The sequence below is a fragment of the Trematomus bernacchii genome, unplaced genomic scaffold (assembly GCF_902827165.1).
Source record: "Trematomus bernacchii unplaced genomic scaffold, fTreBer1.1, whole genome shotgun sequence".
Lineage (NCBI taxonomy): Eukaryota > Metazoa > Chordata > Actinopteri > Perciformes > Nototheniidae > Trematomus > Trematomus bernacchii.
The window spans coordinates 375,095-396,574 of NW_022987582.1; the positions used below are offsets into that span (position 1 = coordinate 375,095).

Sequence of the window (21,480 nt, forward strand, 5' to 3'; positions counted from 1 at the left end):
ACTGGATTTATTGTCTGGGATCAACAACATTGAGAACTTAAGACCATTTTTTGATAGCATATTATGCAGTGTGTTTCTAGGTCATTGAAGAATTTACTGTTTACTGGGGGAGACAAATAACTCGATTTTTAAGCACAGATATATGAGAAAACCTTTAATGTATTTATTGTACAGTGAATTCAGTACAACACGTTAGAGCTACAACCTTTTGTAGACATTTCCAGTTCTGTAAAAAAACTATAATAAGCTACCTATCGGGTATGATACTTATGAATTGTTTATTATTATACAAAAGAAGTAGCAAGAAAGCTTATTTTTTACCTGTACAGAAATGTTAAACGCTACGCCTTAATTGGCCTCTTTTAGCTTCAATATTATATCAATTAAAGGACAAACATTAGTAAAACAATCTGACATAAACAAAACTTACTGAAATGTTAGTTGCAACCAATATTTAGCAGGAAGAGCATTTACACAGAGGGGTGGAGTGGATCCAAGAGCAAGGAGGAAAAGGGTTTGAAAGACTTTAACGAGAGGGAATTAAATGGTTAAATGGTTATTCATTCGCTGGTTCATAGTGGATAAGACGCATTGCATTCTCATTTTCAATCACCCCCTTGATGAATTCTCCCTCAGCCAGTCGCTCTGTGAGGGAAAAAAGACAGCAGGAGAAAACGGTAAAAAAGATTATACAGTAAGGAGTTCAGTAAGGAGTTAGGGGTAAAGATGAGGTTGAATTATACATCTGTATCTTATCTAAGAAATCCTGATTATCTCCTGTGTGTGTGTGTGTGTGTGTGTGTGTGTGTGTGTGTGTGTGTGTGTGTGTGTGTGTGTGTGTGTGTGTGTGTGTGTGTGTGTGTGTGTGTGTGTGTGTGTGTGTGTGTGTGTGTGTGTGTGTGTGTGTGTGTGTGTGTGTGTGTGTGTGGCATGCAAGGCAGTGGAGTCAATTTAAGTGTAATGCTGGCAGTTGTTGAGGAAAGGTACTAAGAGCTTACACTGAATTCATCTCTTGCTAACATACACATGCAGGGGTAAGAACAGATGTCATGCACCACGGGGGCACAATGCATAGACACGTGTGTTGTTTTCTTTACCGTTGTCTTTCTTTTCGAAGTAAGCCCACAGCTTGTTGGCTCTCTTCTCTGGTGTGTTCTCATCCTCTGGTAGCTTGGCCTGCTCCTCCTTGGGGATCAGCTTAAATATGGCCTGAGAGGGGGTTGGGTAAAAGATTGGTGATAATGCTGCCTCATTTCTCTCAAACAAATAATGTACGGAAGTCCACACAGAAAATAAAACAAACATGTGCAAGCCAATTATGTGGCAGCTGCAGCTGACAAAGCAATCCTGGAGACCCATGTAGGATATTTTATCCACGATAAATTAAACTACCTAGAAAGCAGGAGTGTAATTCCTCAGGGAAATGCCACCTAGATTCCAGCAGATTGTAAATAACTTGTAAATGACTGTGCATTTTATGTTCAGGTCTTTAAGTGTGTCCCACTTAAAGGCCTTGAAGCACTTGAAGCACTCATCTCCCACATTTAAGACACTTAGATTAACATGGATTAGTGCCAAGACTCAGGCCTCAGGCCACAGGCCAAACACCATGATGACATCTCTTCTCTCGCTGTACTGTCCCTCCATTTTACAGAATAGTTCACAAAGTGGGCTCACAGATGACAATCAGTTACTGGTCACTTATGGATAATTCAATCAGATCTGTATCAAGTAGCATATTTAAAAAGGACAGTTTGAATAAATTGGCATTATAATTTGGAGTCATTTACATACACAAGAACAGACTTTGATTGTGTTGATGCGGAAAAATACCTACGATTTGGCAGATTTGCCCTTTGCCTCTGAATATTTCTGACATTGCCTTAAAAATACAATGTATTTTGACTCTCTCCTAAAATAATCTACGATATTAGTGTAGTATAGTAGACTAAACCAAATAAAATGAGTGACAAGTCCTGCCTTCCTCACTCACTTGTTTCACACTTTAAACCTACCAATGTAAACAAATATCAATGGATTATCTTTCTGTAATAGTATTTTCTAAGCATGTTGCAGATCTGTTTATTGCGAACCTCTTCACAATGTATAATTCTATTTTAGGCTGTTGAACTTTTGTCAGTGTTGGTATAAAACGTAGCTTGTTGGTGCAGTGGTTGTAAACGTGATGCAATTGGAGTCTGACTAGTTGGCCAGGATTTAAATCACATTATTATAGCCAACTGGATACTCGTCTGATCTGTTTAAACCTCTTACCATACTAAAACATTTGTCTTAAGGAAAAGCAATACATGAGTAGTCTTGTTTAAGAATAGGATTGCCTTCATAATCACAGAGATTATCAGACTCAAATAGACACTCTAAATGGGCTGGCAATTAGTACTACATACTATAAAAAGGAAGGTCATTTTCCAAAAAATAGCAATTCATATTATAGGATCTACCAGGAATACCAGGAATACTTGACAATAAGACGCAACCAAATATAAATCTCCAAAACTTTTTAAATAAAATGACCAGAGAGTTAAAAAATACGCCTCACCAGCATAAAAGTTAAAGAGAACTAATCATTGTAAACTTAAAAGGTAGTATAGACCACAGGATTATTGTATTAGATTGCACGTCAAGTAATCCTCTTGTTTGGTCTTTCTGTTGTCGCTGACAACTGAATAAGACATTTCCCTGAAGACCTTGTGCAACGAAACAGCTTAAATAAGCTCTTGTAATAAAGCAATAATGGTGAACATTATGGTCAAATTAAATAACATTTCTCTCTTTAGCACTCCTTGTCAACATAGTTGGAACTACTCTCCAACAGATGAGATGAATGTTTAGAAAAGGCAACATCCCACTGCATGTTCCCCCTCACCTGGCAGATCTCTGTCACTTCTGTCTTGTTGATGTATCCGTTCTTGTCCACGTCAAACAGCGAGAAGGCCCACTCCAGTTTCCTGGCCGGCTCCCCATTGGAGGTCATGTGCAGTGCGATGATGTACTCCTTGAAGTCCAAGGTGCCATCGTCGTTTGCGTCAAAGGAGCGAAACACATGTCGTGCGTAGCTCTTTGCATCGCTGTCAGGGAAGAAGCGGGCGTAGATCTGCTCAAACTCTTCTGGTGTAATGCGTCCTGTCGGGCACTGCTTCTGAAAGTTCTCGTACCACTGGGAGATCTCATCCTCAGTGAAGTGTGTGGTGAGCTTCAGGTCCTTCAGGATCTCCTTCGATAATGCGCTACTGGTTGAATTTCCCATGGTAGTTTTTCAGGGTCAGTTCTCACTGGCAAATATTTGCCACTGGAGTTTTATTTCTCCTGTGCCACTTGGATTTCTCCTCTGGCTTGACCTCTGCTGTTGATGTTAGAGGCCAAAGAGAACAGAGAAGGAAAAAAAATGCATATGGTAAAGTCCACTAATGAAATGAGTTTAATAGATGAAACTTCCGTATCAATAAATAGCATAGTGAGGATTGTAGGGAAAGCTTACCTGTGTGTTGTTTCGGCAGATGATGGCTGAAGATTTGAGTGTGTGTCTCAACAAGTAAGACAGTAAGAGATAAGGAGGGCAGGGGGAACGCACGCCTCCCATGGGCGAGAGGGTTAATTCTGTTAATGCGGGATTTAAGGTGGCTGAGCCTACTTTTCTTTATTGGGTCTCTTAGTCTAGAAATATCTACAGTATATGAGATTGTTGAGTTTAATCCTTTGTTTATTATTTATGAATATTATGATTTCTGAGGTATGCCTCCCGTCTAAGAAGTTTATGGTTTTACTTTACTTGGATACTAATCTTTATTTATTTTAAGCATTTCACTGTTTCATTGTGCTTACAGCCCTTTTGATGAATTGAGAAGTATTTAAGAAGCTACAAACTTAAACATCACTTCTATAAACTGACCAGAACATTAGCAGACATGTTGAAAATTCGCTCCAGGTGTTTTGTTTTTTTAAAGCTAGCATTAGTTCATTCACTGTATGTCTGCTTTTTTCTGTAGTGGCCTTTCAATGGGTTTAGTTGACTACTGAAACCTAATCCAGACTACCATCTGTCTAGGCAGTTTAACTCCCCCTCACCTTAAATCCCACCTACGCCCCTCACATCCACGTCACTAAAGGCATTGTAAATTACCTCCATCCAACGTCAGGGATGACCTTTAAAATGCATTTTTGTCTCTAACCTGGGTTTTACTGGGCAGATTGTTTAAAAGTTGTGCCTCTTAATACAAAGTGTAATATACTGCATAATTGTGTTTTTGCTTTTTGGCCGCCATATTGTCCTTCTTTTAAACCTTTCTTGGTCCTGGATTTGAATTTTCCAGCCACAAAGTGCATTTTTTCCCACTAAATGCTTCCTGTTATTCAAACTAACTGACACAAACATTCATACTCTTTCATTTGTCTTCATTTTTACTGATTTGAGCATTTCTACCCATTTCCTCAGTTCCAGTCCTTTGGGCCTATCTGGTTGCATCGTAGTCGTCACAGCCATCTCCCTACAGGACGCATCACTGTTATCATCACATCAAACTCACTATATAACACTTTAGCTGACACATTTACATCAGCAATCTATTTCCTTTGTGTATGCTTTGAATAGACTGAAATAATTATCTTGACTGTTGTTTTGAAAAACTCAGCATGGAGGTGGGGGTGTTTGCACAAGGGTCATTTGACTGAAACAGGACAGATGAATGCATAGTAAAACAGTTTTGAACACTGTATGATTATCTTTCATGTCTTATTTATGCAGCAGGATGGTCTTTGCTCCATAAATATGCTCATGAGTCCATCTATTGGATTACCTCTGACCCACTGCGTCCCACCCAATCCAACCCTTAGCCAATTAGCATCATCATCATCCCTTCAGTGCTTGCCCAATAGAATTACTCCGTCACTCTCTGACACCTGACCTGTACCCTAGGCTCGACTAATTGCTAGAGCTGGTGCAAGTAGGGATTTGAGGTCCCTTTGGAAATGTTATTCTTCCTGTGGTGAAGCTGAGGGTTCATATAAAGTGGATATCTAAGCACAAACTATAGCATCTAAGCACAACAATTACACTTTTTTAGTAAAGAAATTATGAATTTTTTAACGCACAAATGTATTGCAACAATAAATAAGATATATATTTACTTAGCAGGCAGTAACATATAATACTTGTTTAAAGGTCACCTATTATGCAAAATCCACCTTTTCATGTCTTTTATACATAAACACGTGTCCACTCTGTGTTAAGAGATTCTGAAAGTTTCAGGAAAAAAGATTTGCTCACTTTTTGTCCTGATCCATTTATATAAAAACCTGTCTGAAAATGAGCTGATCAGATGTTGGCCACTTTATGATGTCATAACGATTTGTTTGGCTTGTGTAACCATTAGCCAATCACCAACCAAGGTAACACCCCCCCACCTTATCACCTGAATCTCCTCCTAGAGCACACTGTGTTCTTTTTAACCAGATATCTCTCAGAGGGGCGTGGGGAGTGGCTCCTTATTTTCATCTAAAGTAAAAGACAGAGAATCAGCACTTTTGAAACAGGCCTGAAACAGAGGGGTTTATGGGATGCTACAATGATCTGTTTGGTATTTGGAGCCAAACACTTCAGAGACATGTTTGTATATATCTGAGACCTATAATATATTGATGAAAAACAGTATAATAGGGGACCTTTAAATAGTGCATCAACAGATATACGTTTATTGACAGTAGGAGTAAACACAGCTAGAGATATCTGCAATTAGGTCAATGACTGGCAATTGGCAACATCCCAGCTGGCTGGGCAGCATTACAGCCAATTATGTGGCGACATCAATCTTCACCTGCGTTACACCCTAGAACTGCGATCCACCTCAACATCATCACTGACATATATACTGTAAATCTGCCTTGCTCAGGGTTATGAGATCAGGCATAGTTATTCACGCGTGTTAAGCACTTGGTATATTTGTACAAAACAAATTAAAAATTAATATACGTTTATGGATGTTTTTTCCCCCCAATTGATTAAACCCTGGATTTCAACTTTTCCTCGGAAAACTTTAGTAAACGCTCAATAATATTTCATCTCAATGATATTGCAAGCTAGTCATAAGGTTGAATACTAAAATACTCATCTCAATGTTTTAGAAGTAAAAGCACAGATGAAAAACTATACAACTTGCTACCAATGACCACAGAAATGGGAATGTCTAACAGGAAAATGCTGAAAAAGAAAAATCCGCTCTCAGCCCAAACAATGCCTTGGTGGGACCCGACTCAAATCCTAAGACTGAAGGAGAGAGGAAAAGAGGAAGGGAGTTGTTCTTAGATAAATATCTGGTAATGGGTTATAATGATGCTTAATGACAGACAAGCGCTTCCTACTGAACACAAGGAAAGAGAGGAACAAACAAACAGTGACAACAATCTTGACAATTGTGCCCACCATCTTGTGAGGCCTCAGGTTGTGACGTATATGATAAAGGTAACAGCTCTCTGGGCCCCCGCTCACATTTCTCCACCCATTGTCCAGAGAGAAAGTCGGCAGCATTTTCAGGCTTTCACTGAAATCACTTACATTCATGGACAAAAGCAAATCACGTCTATGAATTTAAAGGAACTTCACCTAATTCAATTTCCCCTGAGATCTGAGTCCCTGATTCAAAACTGAGGTAAGCAAGGCTTTCATTTTTATACAAGACAATGTTTTAGTCTATAAAGTTATTGATAATAACATAGTTTCTTTGCAATTACAATCCGTCTTTATTTCTGGTGTAAGCAAGGGTCCTACTTTTTCATTTGAAAAACTAAAGATATGTATCTATGGTAAAAAAGATATTGGTTTTAATTTTGAATTTAGTTTTCAATATGTTTGCATGAGACAATTGTATTGTCCATGGGTTGAAAAGAGTATGGCTTATGCAGTTTTCTAAACCGAGTAGCAGTATAGTTATCAAGCAGTGTTTTATCTTCAGAGAAAACAGATGCCAACTGTATTTGTATCTAAACTTAGAGTTATATCTGGCGCTTGCCATTTAAATGACTAATAATAAAACATTATTATTATTCAGTTTTTTTGTATATCCAGCCCCCCAATCAATATGCTGCCAGACCCAAAGACCTTTATTTTAAGTTGAAATGGAGACCCCAAAGTTCCCAAAGATACCAAATATAAAAAGGTTGTATTTTCTCGAAATGTGTAAATTATGCAAGACGAATACAATGACATGTTTTAACAGCTTAGTTGGAAGTAGGCCTAGTTTAAAGATGTGTCTCGAAACGTAAAGCTACACAAGTAAATCATATAAGGAAATCTGGATCCTTAGTGTTTTTCAAACTATGTTTCATGTTGTAGGAGTGAGAATAAAGAAGCTGCATACAAAATCACTTTGGGACATCTGAAAAAAGGAACTAAAACCAACCATGACAACCAAGATGAAAACGCTTGATCCTTCAACTCTATCCGATGTCACCTCTACTGTCAGCTACGACCCTAAATCTGAGATGGTGACCTTACCAGGAGGGGTTGTGTCAGTGGCGGGCATCACCGTGGTGACCGGCGGCGTGGAGCTGTCTTGTGGATCCTGCATGCTGGCCTTTGGTTTTTGGGGAACTCTGATCGGCTTCAGTTGTGTGGCGGTGGGGATTTGGGACCAACTGAACCTCTCTAAGGGAGGAACGTCGCACTTACTGTGGCTGGGATGTGTGATTCTGGCCCTCAGTTTCGTGGTGGTGGGAGGTGTGGTGGTATTTTATCTCCTGACAAAGAAGAAGAGAGAGAACACAAGAGCGGAGAGAGAGGATGGAAAAGAGGTTCTTGTAGAGAGTGGGAGGGTAATTAAAAAAGTCACAGTTTAATTAAGAATTATTGACAGGATACAACAGAAATCCATGAAAAATCTGCACACAAATCTGACTGTAATTTAGTGGTTCCCAACCTTTGTTGTCAGACATAACCCCCAAGGTCAGGTGAACTCACCCCTTCATCTACACTACCTGTGATGTTCAATTTGTGTTAATTTGAACCAATTTGAAACTGGATTATTTGTAAGTGTCATAGCAATGGTTGGAGCTGAATGTTTATCCATTACTTTTAGCTATTATTTCAACCATTTATGTACTACTCCTAGCTAACTATATGCTAGCTTTGCAACTACTTTTAGACATTTTAATAACGTGATTATGTTTTAAAGGTGACGTATGTATTTTGGTAATCAAATCATAATTTATATCTTTGTATTTAAATAGGTTGAGCTACTTCACTATGTTTCCCTTTACCCATTGGAAACAGCAGTCACACTCAGCAGCACTACTCTATATAGTAGCATAGCACTAAGTATTAGCCAACTCCTTTCCACTACACTGTTTTTTATTGACGCCTGCATTTTTCTTTTGTTGTCAATGCTGCAATTTACATGTATGCAGGCGGACCATGTTGAGTATGTAATAAATGGAGTACATGTTAATGTTTGTTTTTTTTGGGACAGAGATGGAGAGACAAAATGTGGGTGCATATAAAGTGAGCAAACACCTTTCTTTAGAGGTTGATTTGGCCATTTAAGGCTTCACTGGGATACATTTGAAATTGTGAAAAATTGCAAAAGAGTGGTAAAATATTGTTTAAACATTAATCTGACATGGCAGGACAATTATGTTTATTTTTCTCTAGTGTTATGGTTTGTTTTCTACTGTGTAGCTGCAAAAGCTTAGCCGTCTCATACAAATATTTGTAAAGGTGAATGTGGAAAACATAGTAGGTTCAGGTCGTACGCTATTATAATTAATAATACAGTCCAGAGAGGAAGATATAAAGGAGTAATGTCACAAAAGCAGGACGGATTAGAGGGCTGCCAAGTCTAGACCAACAAAACAGAAACCAGCAACATTAAATAACAGAAACCAAAAAGAGAGCAGAGAGAAGACCCAGAGGTGGAAATGTGTTCATACCTCCATCTGCTGGAATCAAAACGAACTGTAGATACATTCAAATCCTCTCTTTGCTTTTACAATATGCCTTCATGTTATTTTATTCTTGTGCATCTCAATGTGTGAAAAAGTTGTCATATCTCGACCCATTGTCCAAACTGTTTTCTATGGCTATTATTTTATGTAAGCCAATAAAGACCCGACACCTGAATAACCTACAGTGCTCGAAATACAAACATCATTAACTATAAACTATTGTTCTTATGAATGACACGAGAAAAAAGAACATAATGTTTTCAGGTATGTGAGGTATTTCGACAGGTATCAGAGTATGCATTAGTAGATCACCTGACAGCCCGCTGGTCACGTGTCTCCGTTCAAGTTTCAGGAAACTTTTCTTCTCCTTCTGAAAACAGAACTGCCACGTCCCGCCTCTTCTTCCCGCCCATTGGTTGCTGCTGACAAATGCAGCGCTCTGATTGGTCGGAGTGAGGACATGTACAAGCAAGTCAGAATCTAACAACACCTCCTTCTCCAAACTCGTTTATGTGTAATTGATATCGGACCCGAAGAAAAAACGACTGGCTTTTCATTATTTTGGTGCACTGACATGATCGTTGTGAAATATTAAACCGAGAGGGTGAGTTTGTAAAACACAGCCGAGCATAGCGACAACTCGGCTCTTTCTTTAAGTTACAGCATTGTAATCTTTCTTCCAGATATCTCTCAAGGTGTCCACTGTCAGTCATGTTACTTATTTATACAGTAGGCTATGTCAACTCAAGTGTGTCCTTTACCATGGTTTTCATTTATCTTAGCCTAATACGAAGGCTCACTTGCTAAATTATCGTTGCATACACTACTTGTAGCTATTTTCAGTTGTTTACATTTCAATTTAGATTTGAACTTTTGTGGGCTATTTGTGGCACATAAAGTTATAAACACACAGACACAGGCTGTCGTTTGGTGTGTCTCTGCTGTGCAACACATTACACAATCTTTATTAAAGATACATAAAGGTCTAACAGAAAACTCTTATTGTGTCTGTAGATTAAATGCCAAAGTACATCAACGAGACTCTTTAGCCAAAAAGCATAAACCGTAAATATACTATTAATCATCTACATGCAACTTAAGAGCTACATCCTTTCATTAGATGCCTTAACAAATACATATGTTTATTATGCCTGCACCTCAGTTACAGTTAAACTGACAGGTATTTTATATTTTATAGTAAAACAAATCCCAAAACAATCCCTGAAGCTTCATGGGACAACTTGATATTGCTTGTTACGGTTATAACAGGACATTATCTGCAACTAATTTTATAATCGATTAATAATTTAAGTCAGTTTTCAAGAAAAAATTCAAACATATTCAGTTTACTATCACACAAGACAGATAAAGCAGAACGTTATGTTTTCATCAAAGTCATTGCTGAATTGTTTTCAAATGTATTCACCCAATATAACTTTATAAAATTAAGTTGTGTCTGCTTTTGTTACCTTCAAATATATATCTGTCTTGCCATGAATTGTGAGTAATTGAAACTGTGGTGTAAAACCAGCCAGATTCATTTTAATTTCATCCTTACTGAGCAGTCACTTTGTATTTTGCTTGCTGTTAAACAAACTATGTTAGTCACAGATTATAATAGCAGAAAACCACATGTTCATGTTAAAAAATTAATAGGCTTATGGTAATTCTTTTGAAAAATGAAAAAAATGCATGTCTAAGCTTGCTTGTTGCACAAAACAGTTGACTGTCCTTTTGCGACTTAGCGGCAGTTTATCCATTCCTTTTATATTTCATAATCTTTTCTTCTTTTCTTTCCCAGGATGGACTCTAAAACTCCCCCTGACATCAGGCAAACTTCACAGTACAGAACGAATAGTTAAATGCAGTCTAAAATGATGCTTTCCCTTGTCAAGGACAAACAAAACATTAAGTCATAAAAGATGGAAGGTGCTGGGGTTAGCAGAAATGTTAGAAAGCCAGATAAACTAGTTGTAGGAGTCGGTCAGAAAGTGTAGTCAGGACAGCAACAGAATTGGCTAATAGACTTCTAAAATAATTTACCTCCTGTTGAGGGGGGGGAACCGTTTGGGCAGGTAATTCAGGCAGATTAAACTAATAGTCTGATGGAGTACAGTGAGAGAGTGCTGTGCGGGTCAGGGGAGGTGGAGCTGGACCCCAACATTGTGAGTGAAGAGGCAGGAAAACTGTATTCAGAGCTACAGGTAAAGCAGCTACAACGCTTTTTTTCTCCTTTCTAAACCAAAAATGGGCCTCATTTACCAACCGTTATTTTAAACACGTTTCTTTTTTAAACCCATTTACTCACACAGATGTTGACATTGACCATTTATTTCTTATTTTGCAGTTCTTCTTGGGTAAGATAATGATATACGCTACCTAATATGGATGCAACCTTTGATGCACTTCATGCTGGGGTACCTCAAATTCAAAACTACTGGATTATTTTACATTTGCTGTCTATTTTAGTTGTTTGGTTAAGCGTTTTTGACAACTTTTTGGACGTGCGCATAGCCCTTTTATGGCCTTTGGCTGGAGTAAAATGCTTATTAGGATCAACTGGCCAACTAATCTGCAGCTGGTCATAATTCAGACAGACCTTTATCCCTTAAGAACCAATTTAAGAAAAAAAACACATTATCTCAATATAAGTAAGTGGTAAATAAGGCCCATTCTCTAAGGAAAAAAATTGAAATGTTTCAATGGTTTACCTCTCTGCTGCTTTGCCCCATCACAGACGGTTATTGAGACCCATGGAGAAGGTGTGGTGGAGTCGCTGGTCCCCATATTTGTGTGGGTCCTGGAGGGGCTGGCCGGCTGCAAAGCCCAGCTGAGAGACCGGGAGGAGGAGGCGGAGAGGGAGAAGGCTGAGAGAGAAGAGCTGCTGGACAGATACCAAGTAGAGAAAGCACTCAGGAAAGAAAGTCAAGAGGTGAGGACTGATGGGAGATTTGAAAGTTTTAATGTAAACGATAATTACAATTTCTTTTTTTATAAGCTTTGAAAATAAGAGGTTGTCTGTGCTCAGAGCTTTAAAAGCATTTAATTTTCTTTAGAGGTACCTGGAGTTGGATGACCAATTTGAGCAAGAGAGGAGAGCCATAAGGGGGAGGGAAAAGGAGAGAGAGCGGCGAGAGAGAGAGCTAGAGAAGAAAGCAAGAGGGCAAGCCGATCAGTGTAAGTGAAAAATGTAATATAAAACAATTAAAAGTTAGAAATGTTATAAGGACCATGTATTTTAAATGTAAATGTTTTGTTTATTTCATGACAAGAAGAATTTATACTTCAAACCTTTCGGTGTTACTGAATCAGTAGATAGTCACTCTGAAGCTGCTTGTTATGTCTTCCAGTGGTGGCCCTGGAGGAGCAAAAGGCAAATCTGAATAGAGAATTGAACACTTTGAGGAATACTCACAACAAGGTCAGTCAGATACTGCTGTTCAGTCTCTTTTATTACCCCGAAATAACTTCTAAAAGGAATACCCCAAAATGATCATTTGTATATCAACATTTGTTTAAATAATGTAAGGCAACACACAAATGGTCCTTTGGTACTCAGAACACTCTTCTCTAATATTTGGTTTTTGTTGTCATTTCTTTGTTTCTTACATGTTACTGATGTTTTCTGTTTTAGCTGGCTCACACATATCGGGACCTTTTGGAAAAGAGAAAGGATTCTGAGAGAGATTCTCCTTTAAGGTTGTTCTTGTTAAGCACGTTACTGTTGATAGTGTCTCACAGCAAGGCTCAAAGTATTCCATGACAGCAGCTTATTGAAGGCCAAACTAACAACCTAATACAAAGACATCACTTTCTGAACTTTACCTTGACAGTTGCACAACAGAGCAGTAGTGAAGCAGTATCTCTGTTTACCTTTACCAAGATGTAGATGTACTGAGAAACGGCAGTTTGTGACCATTTTGCAAATCTAAATTAGGTTTTGTTTTTCAGTTAAACTTTTTTACAAATTAGTCGATTTCCCATGTTTTTTTGTTGGTAAACTAGTCTTTTATGTTTTTTATTTAAATATAATATCAGTGTTTGCCCTCGAGGAGCTGCCAGAAAGTGGTGCAAATTGTAAGAATGAAGCAAAGATTGATAGTGACTGATAGGACTTTTCTTGACTCTGTGACACTGCATGTTGCTTTTAGGAATCATGTTCGTCTGAAGAATGCTGAATTTTCATCCAATCAAGTCTCATCAGAAGCCAGTGTGAATGACAAGGTAAACATATTCTCACTTTACACATTTTAACTACATAATATATAAATTGTAATACACTGCTTTTGTGGAGAAGTAGCTGTTAATTTCCATCTTTTCTATTGCAGTTGATTCAAAGACCCCATTCACTTTCTGGTCCCCCCTGTTTGGAAGATGTAGTTCCCAAAAAAGAAAATGCGATTGACATCTCAGGAAAGCCCGCCCCAGATCAGTTTATCAATGACATCATCAGCTCCACTCCAGAGCTCAGGCACTTTCATGGCAGTGGGGATGCAAGGTAATACAACTATTGTATGTCAGTTGGAGATTTTAGTCAAAAGTATGTGTGAACAAAAACCAAGCTCACTTTAGCTCATGTTTACACAGAGCATCACATCAACGATTCACAAACCTTTCTCACATTCCATACTCTTTCATTTGCATCTTCATCAGCACCCCGGTCAGACCGAACAGCAAAGAGGGAGACGAGTTGGAGACCAGCGTGGAGGAAGAGATGAGGCAGGTGGAGGAGAAGGAGTGCAAAGTAGAAGAGGAGAAGGGAGGAGAAGGAAAGGAAAAGGACAAGGACAAGCAAGAAGAGGAGGTGGAGGAGGAAGAGGAGGAAGATGATAGTATGGAGTGGGATCTGCGCAACACTGACTCTGTGTTCTCTGAGCTGTCGGAGCTGAGTCGAGACTATGTGGAGAGTGTAGACCGAGGGGCCAGTGTCAGAGGTAAAACACACATTTAGAGACCCTTTTCTCAAACATAGTTCATGTTACATTCTGTTTGTCTTGACAAAACATTTAACCCAAATCCTATGTTGTGCTCTGTGTAGCATGAACGCATACAATAATCCATCACAGACAAGCTTACAGTACATAAGGTTGTTTTTTAGAAATATCTGCAAGTTGTCAGAATCTATTTATACCCTATTTACATGAAGTGCAAGTACATAAGTGAAAACGGTTTCTTGCTGTAAGTTTCAAAGGACATACTTCCTTTTTCTAGGAAGGTGGTTTTTTTGCACCCTTCCATGTATTTGTATATGAATATGAGTAAATTAAGAGTAAACGGAAATACCAGACATAAATACATTTATTTCTCTAAGTATTCTCTGTGTGTTCAAACTTAATTTTGTATTTTCTTTCTGTGTAGGCAGTGCAGACCAGTTTGAGGAGATTCTTTGTCAGTATGAGGAACTGAAAGTCACCCAGTGAGTCCTATAATTACTTTCTCTGGCCGTGTAATGACTTGTCCTCTGTGCAAGGGATTTTCCAAACACTTGTGTTTAATTGCTTCAGTACAAACAGATCACTAAGGAGAGAGAATTTCACAAATGTGTTGAAATGTTTCACTCTTCATATTCTTAAATTATTCATCTTCGCTTTGTTTTTTCTTTGTTTTTTCTTTGTTTTTCAGTGAGTTAGTAGAAGCTGCCCGTAAGGCTTTGATATCTCGGGTAGTGGAGCTGACTGACGACCGCTCAGCTCTTACACTGGAGGTGACGTCTCTGCAGGAAACTGCCTCTCGATTGGAGGGGCGGATGAAGGAGAAGGAGGAGGAAACAAAGAGGTGTGAAATGTTTTTAAATGTTAATGTGGATTGTTAAGTCCTTGCCTCTTTTAAATATTAGATTTCATTGTTTTGTGTTATTTTATCCATTCTTAGAATTCGGAAAGAACTGGAAACATGCCAATCTGAGGATCCTGATGTAAGGAGACATCGGTTTTTTTCTATCTATTTGTTATTTTTTAATAATCCAGTAGCTGCTCAATGTTTATTATCATGTACGAAATAAGGTTTATACCTGATATAATAGCTTCAATCTTTCCAATCAGGCCTCTCTACCCGCGTCCATGCGCCCCTTCTCTCGTTCTGAAATGGCTCGTGTGGTCATGGAGAAAAACCAATACAAGCAGCGTCTGTTAGAGCTGCAGGAGGCTGTGAGAAAGAGTCAGACACTCAGGTAACTTAAGATTCAAAGTTTATTTTTAAAGTAATGTTACAATAGATCATTTACAATTTTGATAAAACCACAAATAATTGTGTTTTTCCTTTCTTATAGAGCAATAAATGATGAGAGGTTGACAGACAACAAAAGTGTTTGGAAAAAGTAAGTGTTTATCATAACAATTAACCTTATTCTGAAACAGAATTTATTTATTCTGTTAAAACAGAAGTGAAGTGCATGTCCTCACTTTAAACAGAAGATTGCGCAGACAGGAAGCTGTCTCGTGTTATTCAATTCTAGTTACCCTAAAACAGTAGGGAATGCCAAGATGTGATGTTTGCCAGGTTACCTTGATTTTCTCTGTATACGGCAACCTGTAATCAATATGCAAAAAAATACATGATTAAGAAATGCAGTGGGGATATACTGCAGTTTCTTAAATAGTCACCAATATCACCATTTCGGGAAGCACTTGGTTAGAAGTACCTGAATACGCTGGAGTTTCATAGCTTTTCTTTATTTTCTGTAAAGCATCCGTAACAATTCTGGATAGGTAATGTGTGGTAGCAATGTTAGCTGAGCTTTACCTGCCTGAGAGGGCGGAATCTTTGCTGTTTTTTCGATTACCAATCAATATGTTCGTAAAACCACTTGACATTACGTGGACAATACACTAGGCAATTGAAATAAACAAGTGTGCTATAAAATTACATTTTTGATAACATGCTGTAGCCAGACGTTTACTGGCATTTATACAATATTTGTAATTGTTTGTTATTTTATTAAAGGTTCAACCGCTTTTTTGGCCTCACCAAGGGACCCTTAATCCCCCCACCTGCTCCTTCATTTGCCCGGCCGACTTCTCCATCCCTAACTCGCTATGCTCTGGGGTCTCCACAACTACCGGCTGTGGGTCAAACTCGTGCTGAGTAAGCCTGTGTTTCACCACGCCACTCTTCCATATGCTTTTCTACTTGCAAATCAAATTTAATCATTAATATAAAATGCTCAATGAAGCTGATTTAAAGTAGAAGCATTCTCTCTAGATCTTCTTCTCCTGCTGCTCTCTCCCCTCGTGTCAGGAGGAGAGAAATCTACAAGGAAATCCGCTCCTACCTTTGGGGATCACTTGGAAAACGGCAGATTCACGGCTGGAGCACGCCGCTGGCAAACACACAGGTAATACAACATCATACAGATATAAACAGACAGGCAGCAATCTGAGGGGAAATGTAGACGCGGCGTTCTACGTTCTAAGTCCTGAAAGTTTGGAAAATAGTACATTTGACCTTTACTTTACCAGGTGTTTCATCTACACAATCACTCATGTAAACCAAAAACATTTAAATATTTTAAATAAAACAATCCTTTCGTCATATTTGTTTGACGTCACCTGGCGCCTCACACCAGAGAGAACTGAGATATCTTAAATTTGTCCTCCTAAAACACTTTACAAAACCTGTAAAGAATACAGCATTAGAAATGGGACTGAAGCTCATCTGGCTTTTATGAGTCAGAATTGTGTGTTTTGTTACCATAGAGCTTTAGTTTGAACTAAACCAAAGAAAAAGATATTGCCTTCCTTACCAAATATTCCAGACATAAACATTTTATTATCTGTCTTGATTTCAGGAATCCCATGAGCCTGTCCCGGAGCCTAAAGATGTGCCTGTTCTAATTCAGCTCCGACTGCTGGATCAAAGAGACTCCACAGCTAAGGTAGATCTATTAAAGTGAAACTCTTCAACTAAAGAACCTAGCAGCCTTTACATCACACTTTCTGTGCTTTTAAACTTGGTTCCTGACTTGTTTTTCTCTTCAGATGAACTATGCGGTTGCAGTCGCACCTGAGATCTCAGGAGAGGCCACAGTAAGTCTCTCATTATCCTGCTCAAATAAGTAGTCATACTCTAATCACTATGTATAATGCCATCCAAGCATAACTAACACATGCCCATGCCGCTCATGTTTCCAAACTGCACATCCTTCTCTGCCAGTGTTCTGTGTGGGTAGTTTCTGGCCCTGCCTCCTGCAGTGACATTACAGTGATTGATCCTGCACGCTCCAACACAGTACTGGATCAGTTCAGCCTCGCCCCCACAGCTCCTGCCCTCTGCATCTGTGCTGTGCCGCCCATAGGTCAGTGCCTGTACTGCACGCTGCAGCAGCCGCCTGCAGACACCTTATCTAATGTTTTCTGTTCTTGTACTTTCCCCTCATACCTCACTGGAAACTCTTGGAAATGAACACTGCTTACTAACTTCCTTTTTCCTTCTGGGTTTGTTATGTCAGGGGACACTGCAGGAACTGTGTGGATTGGAACTCAGGAAGGAAGGTAATGTATGCTGGAAAAACAGCTTGCTTCAATGAATTAAACTCTCTCTCTTGAGTCAAATGAATAATGGCAACACTTTCACCCTTTCTTTATTCCCCCTCCTCTTCCTCCCCATGTGTGTCTCGCAGTATACTAGTACACTCAGCCTCTGCTGGCAGGAGGCTCTGTCTGCACTCTGTCTCTCTCTCAGAGGGAGTCCATTCGCTCACGTGAGTTCTCTCTGCACTGTGTGTGATGTATATGTGTTATTATATTAACTAAAATCCCAGCAATATCTAAATGTATATGTAAAATGAGCGGGATTTTATTTATTTCTAAGCGTGGATAGGAATGGAAAAATACATTTCTATTTACAGACGAATACCACCATTCGTTTTCTTTATGTACAATTTTAGATTTGAAATATATATACCTGTATAAACATCCTTTCTGCTATTATAAGGGTTAAAAGTGTATATTTATTTACAATAACATGACAAACACCGGATGATATTGCAATGTTATAGCATTGCGGCTTGAATACAATTCTGTACATTTAACTTGTCTAGGTTAAAATTGGTGTTAATTGATTTGTATGAACTTCAGCCGTTCAGTTCTAGCTATTGTTTGGTAACATAATAGCAGACCTAGTCAATAGCATAGATGTTGACATTTGGAATTGAAAAAGAATGATTTACATTATCAACATCTAACTATTTGATCTCAAATTTGAAATATGTTCTGAAAAATCTACATAAATAATAAGTGAATTTGTGGCCTCCTCATCTGCCAGGTATTCTCAGGGTAAAGTCATCGCTGGTTTGGCCGATGGGACTTTAGCATTTTTCTCACACAGTTCAGGTAATATTTTATAGTAAAAATCTGACTGCTTCAGTTCATCTATCCTTTAATTCTTTTAATTAAAACAACTTGGCAACTTGATTCTTAGTGATGTTACTAATGAAGCAATGACTGCTGTTATGATGTAGATGGCTGGAATCTACAGTCTCACTCGGTGCTGCCTCTCGGATCAAATCCGCTGCAGCCCATTCGCTGTTGCCTTGAAAAAAGTGGCCGCTTGTGGGTAGGATATTGGAACAAAATCCATGTGGTGGACGTTGACAGCAAGAAGGTTGAGGTAAGAACCTGTGGTGGTACCTACATTGTCTGTGTCTTATATTCACGCCTGTCTTTGAACTCACCATCATTATTTCTTATCTGACCCACAGCAGACATTCTCGGTCTCTGAACGCAGCGAGCAGCAGGTCCGTTTCCTGTGTGCCGGGGGAAGTGGTGTTTGGACATCCTGCAGACTCGACCCGATCCTCAGACTGTTTGATTGGTCCACAGGACGGCCGCTACAGGAAGTCGAGTTTACTGCTTTGGTCGCTAAAACTTTAGGTGCTAAAACTGTACTTTTTCTTTTCTTACACATACATTTAAATATAATGCATGTACTGTCCTGGAATATAGAATATTGCAGTATGTTTTAGCATAATGGATTTATTTCTTATATGTTAGCAAACACAGTTTTAGATCATAACAGCAATGCTCACACGTATGTTAGTCCTGAGCTGGAAAGTAGTGGTATTTGTGAACATTTCCTTCACATTTTTTAAAGTTTTTAAAATAATAATTTATTTTATCAGCATCTTTAAGAGTATGCGCACATTCTTCTGTAGGTGTGTCACAGGAGTTCAGCATCAAACTAACAAAAACTCAACTTGCTAAACATTCTGGAAAGAGAAATGATTAGAAAATAAACCTGACTCAATGGACCACAATACTATATTTATAATGTGTTCATGCCTACATTTATTTTTTGTTTTGTGTCAGGCAGCTTTGTGTTGTCCCTGCAGCTCACATGCTTCTGTCTCCCTCTGCAGGCCAAGCCTTCCTGACCCTCTCACCTCTCCAGATCTCGTCTCTCGCTGTCATCTCTGGCCGCCTGTGGGTGGGCACAGGAGGTGGTGCCATTTTCACCATCCCATTATCAATAAGTACGTTTTATTTAGATTTAAGAGTATAGTTCTTTATTTCTAATTGTCAGAAATGTGCTTCATTGAGTAGTAACTATATCAATGCCTGTCTACAGCATCAGAAGCAGTTTCCATCCCATATTGCTCCATTTCATCAGCCCAGCTGTGTTACCATGGACATAGACAAGCTGTCAGGTTCATCATTGCTGCACCAAGTAAGATTAGTCTCCAACACATTTTTCTACAACATATATATTCAGGGTGTTGTAATGACGTCTTTGCCCCGCAGGTTGTCTGATCATCCCTCCTGGCAGCACCACCATCACAAACTCTCAGCTTATCATCAGCGGAGGAGAGGGCCACATCAACTTCCGCCTTGGTGAGTTTATTAATGGAATGACCAGATGATTATTCAAAATAAAATAAATAAAACTTTTCTTTCATGCCTCAACTGTGAACAAAAAAAACAATAAATTAGAAAATTCTTGATTAAATTAATTACATATGATGTGTTTAGTTTCCACAAAACTGTATCAAATCAATAAATTCTCACAAGTCGTGCAGTATAATCCAGGTCTCATTTATCCAATTGTATCTACTTCCCTAACAACTTTGCGCTAAGACCTTGCCAAATAAAACACTTTCACACAAACAGTCTCCCACCTGAGCAGGTGCCAGCTTCTTCAATGTGAGAAGTGTATACAGAATTATGGAGGCATTAGAGAAAATCTCAGTTTTCTTCACATATTCAAGCGTAACAAAGGGTTAATATATTGATATAAACATGAAAAAAAAAATTGGGGGGATAAGTGTTAATTGAAGTGTCCTTTATTTACAGTTTAGTCAGTGTTTACTTTATGTAATACCTACCTGAGCTGTCAACTTTTACAGGGGACGATGCAAGTGAGGAATCGGAAGATTTGCCCAAAACTACACCTCAGCGGTCTGAACGCAGTCAGATGATCATCTGGCAGAATCCCACCCCCTCTGTGCCCAGCCCTGCCCTCTGACACTGATCATCTCAAAGTGCTGCCCTTTTGCGATGAGATATGGACGGAGAAGACACTTACTGTACACCAGCAAAGCTAGAGAGATCATTGAAAATGGTGCTTTCATGGAACTGAATGAACCATCGTCTCAATGAGGCAGCAATGTAAACATCCTCTAGAAAATATTTATATATGATTGATGCTGTTTCATCCTTGTTTACCTCATTCATGTTGTACATCTATCTTTTGACTGGATTATTCTGATGAGTGTTGAAGCCTTATGTGTGTCTTCTCTGATTTTATAAAATGCCCGTCAAACTGGTCAGTAATTCAGCTTCCTGATTAATAGCTGATTTTTACATTTGCACTAACAATACGTTGTGTTTCCCTGACGAATAGCTTTCATCCATTTGCCTGCCATGCTGAGCTGTCATTCACATCTGCATATATGTATATATCCTACATATATGGATCATAAAGTTAAACTTAACAAGGTGGCTGCTCTCGTGTTAACTGGAATCAGGTATTGATCTTCTCTCAGCATAAGACAATCAGACACTTATCTCTGGAGGCTGTTTTGCATATGGTGTACAACTTCTTTGATTGTGATTTGTTTTTTGGCTTTTCTTTTCAAATTTCAACCCCTCCTTGTATTTTATTGTGCATTAACAAACAACTGCACATTCTAAATGTCTGTATGTGTTATCAAGTATTCTAATTGAACAATTACAGCGCTTGTCTTAGAAATTATTTATTTTCCCAACGAGTACTATGACTTATGTATTCAAATGTCTTTATTTGTTTTCTGTTTAAATTTGATTTCAGTATTTTGTAAAATAAGGTAGATTATTCTTACAGGTGTCCTATGCAGTATTTATGTGCAATCACGAGTTTGTGCCGTAATGTTGATGTCTAAGCATCTCCTTGTCTTTCTTGGAAAGAAAAATAAGGCTAGAGTATTCCTTCTGACTCAACTGTGTGCAATCATGATTATTGTCATATAAAAAAAAGGCCTTCAATGGTTAATGGAGTAACTTTTATTCTGGGTTGTTTTGCTATAAACTGGTGCAGCATCTAAAAGTGAGCTCAAAG

The 21,480-nt window shown here is 38.6% G+C and overlaps 2 protein-coding genes and 1 long non-coding RNA gene across 4 annotated transcripts; 2 read left to right on the forward strand and 1 right to left on the reverse strand.

Moving 5' to 3' along the window:
- Positions 1-49: 49 nt before the first annotated feature.
- LOC117480463 (visinin-like) lies at positions 50-4,669 on the reverse strand. The gene is made up of 3 exons (XM_034127797.1): positions 2,888-4,669; positions 1,098-1,209; positions 50-645 (listed from the first exon to the last, which is right to left on the reverse strand). Exons 1-3 carry the CDS (start codon positions 3,266-3,268, stop codon positions 557-559), a joined length of 582 nt encoding a protein of 193 aa, XP_033983688.1. The 5' UTR covers positions 3,269-4,669; the 3' UTR covers positions 50-556.
- Positions 4,670-6,493: 1,824 nt separating this feature from the next.
- On the forward strand, positions 6,494-8,456 carry LOC117480065. Its single transcript, XR_004555630.1, has 2 exons — positions 6,494-6,662; positions 7,346-8,456. It is a non-coding gene; the product is annotated as an uncharacterized LOC117480065 (long non-coding RNA).
- Positions 8,457-9,423: 967 nt separating this feature from the next.
- On the forward strand, positions 9,424-21,389 carry si:dkey-17m8.1 (C-Jun-amino-terminal kinase-interacting protein 4). 2 transcript variants are annotated; one of them, XM_034127744.1, is made up of 28 exons: positions 9,424-9,556; positions 10,754-11,156; positions 11,690-11,884; positions 12,009-12,129; positions 12,303-12,373; positions 12,587-12,651; positions 13,104-13,176; positions 13,281-13,450; positions 13,606-13,886; positions 14,311-14,368; positions 14,575-14,727; positions 14,824-14,866; positions 14,994-15,121; positions 15,221-15,268; positions 15,895-16,035; positions 16,153-16,285; positions 16,739-16,825; positions 16,929-16,976; positions 17,104-17,245; positions 17,399-17,441; positions 17,570-17,650; positions 18,214-18,281; positions 18,410-18,558; positions 18,650-18,821; positions 19,307-19,420; positions 19,516-19,614; positions 19,689-19,778; positions 20,291-21,389. In XM_034127744.1, the coding sequence occupies exons 2-28, from the start codon at positions 11,058-11,060 to the stop codon at positions 20,407-20,409; spliced, it is 2,991 nt and encodes a 996-aa protein (XP_033983635.1). In that variant the 5' UTR covers positions 9,424-9,556; positions 10,754-11,057; the 3' UTR covers positions 20,410-21,389. The 2 variants fall into 2 exon arrangements, with proteins under 2 accessions (XP_033983635.1, XP_033983636.1); XM_034127745.1 differs by having other exon boundaries at positions 16,189-16,285.
- Positions 21,390-21,480: the final 91 nt, after the last annotated feature.